General features: G+C 45.0%; 1 protein-coding gene across 1 annotated transcript in view; it reads left to right on the top strand.

Annotated features, from left to right (window-relative positions):
* The first annotated feature begins 1383 nt into the window (after positions 1-1383).
* The window catches only part of Tmprss13 (transmembrane serine protease 13), a 25389-nt gene continuing 23339 nt past the window's right edge, over positions 1384-3433 (top strand). Inside the window, exon 1 of the mRNA XM_010629364.2 lies at positions 1384-1478. Within this exon, the coding sequence (XP_010627666.1) occupies positions 1458-1478 (21 nt within the window). The 5' untranslated portion in view covers positions 1384-1457. The remainder of the gene's footprint in view (positions 1479-3433) is intronic.

Below are 3433 nucleotides of genomic sequence, written 5' to 3'. Positions count from 1 at the left end.
GAGAGTTTTATTTAGGTGCAGAATAGATTTGCAGACTCTGGCTCAGTGTCCACCAAGGTTAGGCAGGACCAAGGCTTTAAAACAAAAAGCGCATGCTTAGGGAAAGATAAGCAGAACTGAAGTGGGTTCAGCCCTGGCATCAACTGGAGTAGTCACAAATTTTTTAAATCCATTGGAATGTCAAGGGCAAGAGGCAACTGGCTAATGACATGTTTGTCAAACTTTGTAACATATTTTTAGATTTTTGGAAAATTGTTATCTCTGTCAGATTCAGTCTTTTGATATGATGTCTATGTGGCAGTTTACTCCTATCAGAAAAATCTCCCAGACTTAAAAAAGGATGTTCGCTTTCTTTTTTACCATTCCGCAGCCATGATGATTTTTTGTTATCACTAGAGCAAGACCAGGCATGTGAGATGCACTCAATAAATATTTGTTGAATGAATGCGTGAAAGATATATGTAAAGCATCTCACAGGATACCTGGCACCTTATGATTATTGCTACTGCTGCTGTTTGTTATGTGTGACTTGTGCAGATTCCTCTGTCTGTCTGGCCCTCTTCTCTCCATCTGTAAAATGAGAAGAGAGAACCATTAGATGATCTCTGCACTTCCTTCACACTCTAAAAACCTCCCAAGTGCCGAGAATCTGCAATGCTCTTGCTGTGTCAACTGTGGAGAAGCATAGATCTTCCTCTATTTCTTTTGACTCTGAGGTTCAAAGGGGGTGCAGAAGTGGGCTGGCTCATGAGTCAGTCCAGTTCTTGGAACTTTTTCCGTTCAGATATTTATATCTTTTATTGTAATTAACTTTGAGGTGTCCTTCCATAACATTGTATTGTTTTCAAGAGATGCAATTTATTACTGTATGTGCATAATAAAAACCATTTAATTTTAATTTCTTGTTAGAACTTTCATAGAAATAAGTGGAGTTTGGAAAAAAGAAATTGGCAGACCAGGAGCTCTGCTTTGGGATTTGAACATGCAGCCTTTGGAGATGAAGGTTACAATGTTCTGCCTTCTGGGGCTCTGCCCCTAGCCTTGGACATCCTTTGTGAAACAGGGTTACTCTTTAAGGGCTCAGGTCGGCAGGGCCAAGCCATCCTCTCTCTGAAGCTTGCTCTGGAAGAGGAAACCTGGAGCCCTCGGGAGCCCTCCCAGTGGCCTCTATGGGAGCAGATTCAGGAGCAAAGGCAGCTAACTTCATGCTGCCAGTATTCGCTGAGTAACTGGGATGGGATGGCCTGGGACGGGGCAGACAGACAGGTCTGGCAAGTTCCGTGTTGTTTATACTCAGGATTACCTCACATATCCCAGCCCGGTTTCCCCGCCCCCATTTGGTGGGGGCCGGCCCTCAGCCTCAACCTCCTTTTCCCCTCATGCCGGGGGAGCCACGGGCCAACATGGCTCTTCTCTTCGACATCAGCTGAGACTGGAAGGCTCATCCATCTGAGGCCATGGAAAGGGACCGCTGCTGGGTAAGTGTGTCTGTGAGCCTTGGGGCTCCTCCCAGCACTGACAGGGCTGGGAGGCAGGTAGGGCGCTGCCACCTGTGTGGCTGGGGTTGTGTGGGAAATTGCATGTGCCTTTTCCTGTTGGAAATTACTTGGGATTGAGAGCTTTTCGTCTTCTTTTTATCACGGTCCCTAGAAGGAGCCCATGGGGGAGAAGCTGATGGGGTTGGGGTCTGGATATGCATCTCAGGGCTGCATGGCTGAATCCTGAATCCTGCTGTGTGGCTTCTGAGGAATCCACCCTGACACGTGAGCTGTTAGGTGGATGACTCTGCTGTGAGCTTGTTGAGAATCTAGTCAAGCCTAAATTTTGCTGACTTGAGAATTAAGAGCATTTTAAACTAATTTTCAAGGTTGTCTTGTGTAACCCATTAGCTAGATTACTAAACCTTCCCAGGAAAGTGTGGCTTTCTATGTGCATTTAAGATTTTCGTGGGGATTTTTTTCAACCACTCTTGATTACTTAGTTCTTGGTTTAACAAGGCTCCGTCTTGGACAGGGCTTCCTTATGTTTAACCATGCTTCCTTCTGCTGCAACCAAGATTCTTCTGCTCCTAGGGATAGTAGAGAACAGCTAGAAAGCAGCACCAGTAATACACACATCAAGGCTTCCCAAGACCTTGTTCATCTGTGCCTCTGCTTTTTCTTGAGGAAATTCCCTTGGTTCTCTAACTTTTCCTTCAGTCTTGTTTTCTGCTCCTCTCTGCATTGTCTATATTTACTGATCTGATAAGATACAGGACTCTGGGAAGAATGGGTCAACCCTAGATTTGAGAAAGGTCAACTTATCCTATATCATAGCCATTGTTTGGCTTGTGGTCCATTCTGAGCCCCAGATGTGTTTTTGCAATCTTCGCCGTCATTTCTCCCACTATTCTTTCAGCCCCCTCTTGACTTTCTCCCCTTAGGCCCCAGCTGCCTCTCTTGGTCTTTTCTCTGGTCTTCTTTTCTCATATCTCCACCTCACCAAAATCATTAGGCCTTAGGTCCCTGGAGCTCAGTGGAGTCTGGTGAGCAGAAAGGGTGGTACATAGGGCAGAATGGGATTTTGTCCAAAACTTAGGGAAGATGAATCTACAGTCACAGCTATGGTGTGTCTTGCTTTGTAGCTTGTTGGGAGCCTGAACTTGATGGTTTCTAAAGTAAGCAGGTGGCCATGTTGCATGTTGGAAGTGATGCTAGGGGCAAGGACAGGGTGATAGAAGTGCTATCTGCCTAGGCAGCTCATCTCTCCAGAGTAAGGGACCAGCAACCAGGGAAGGTTGCAGGAGGAGCAGAGAATGGAGAATAGGCCTTTCACTTTTGATGGAAAAATGAGGACTCCCGTATAAATTATGAACTTAAGTGGCAAAGATATGGTAGATCTCAGGATTATTCTGAAAATAATTTTTCTGAACTTGGAGTGAAAGAAACAAACCATTCCATTCCTTTAAGGTTTTAAAATCTGCCTCCATATATTTAAGGTGAAATGAACCTGGGGTGGAGGCAGGGAGAGCTATAGTTGGGCCTTCTAATCTTGCCTGCAGATGTCTTAAGACTGATCAAATAAGAGTGGGTTGGGAGAAACTGGTCATGTGAGGCCATGCCTTCTCCCCGAGGGTTTTATTGTAGAGAGAAGCATTGTGCTCTTTGTTTTTCAGCTCCAAAAATAGCAAGAAAGATTTGTCTATGGGCTTAGGCCTGGTAATGCTTCCATAGGAACCACTGGGTCTTGGGAAGGATCTTGCAAGGGGCATCCCAGCTATGTAGAAGGTGAATGCATGAGTTCGAGGCCAGCTTGGGTAACTTGGCAAAACTTTGTCTCAAAAAGAAACAAATAGAGAGCTAGGAATATGGCTCAGTGGTTCTGCCACCTCGTAAGCGCAAGGACCCAAGTTCAATCCCCGGTACCAAAAAAAAAAAAAAAAAAAAAAAAAAAA

Source organism: Fukomys damarensis, unplaced genomic scaffold (assembly GCF_012274545.1).
Source record: "Fukomys damarensis isolate Sample0158 unplaced genomic scaffold, DMR_v1.0_HiC HiC_scaffold_16, whole genome shotgun sequence".
Lineage (NCBI taxonomy): Eukaryota > Metazoa > Chordata > Mammalia > Rodentia > Bathyergidae > Fukomys > Fukomys damarensis.
The sequence above is the reverse complement of the archived record's forward strand: the minus strand, read 5'-3'. Positions and strand labels throughout refer to the sequence as shown.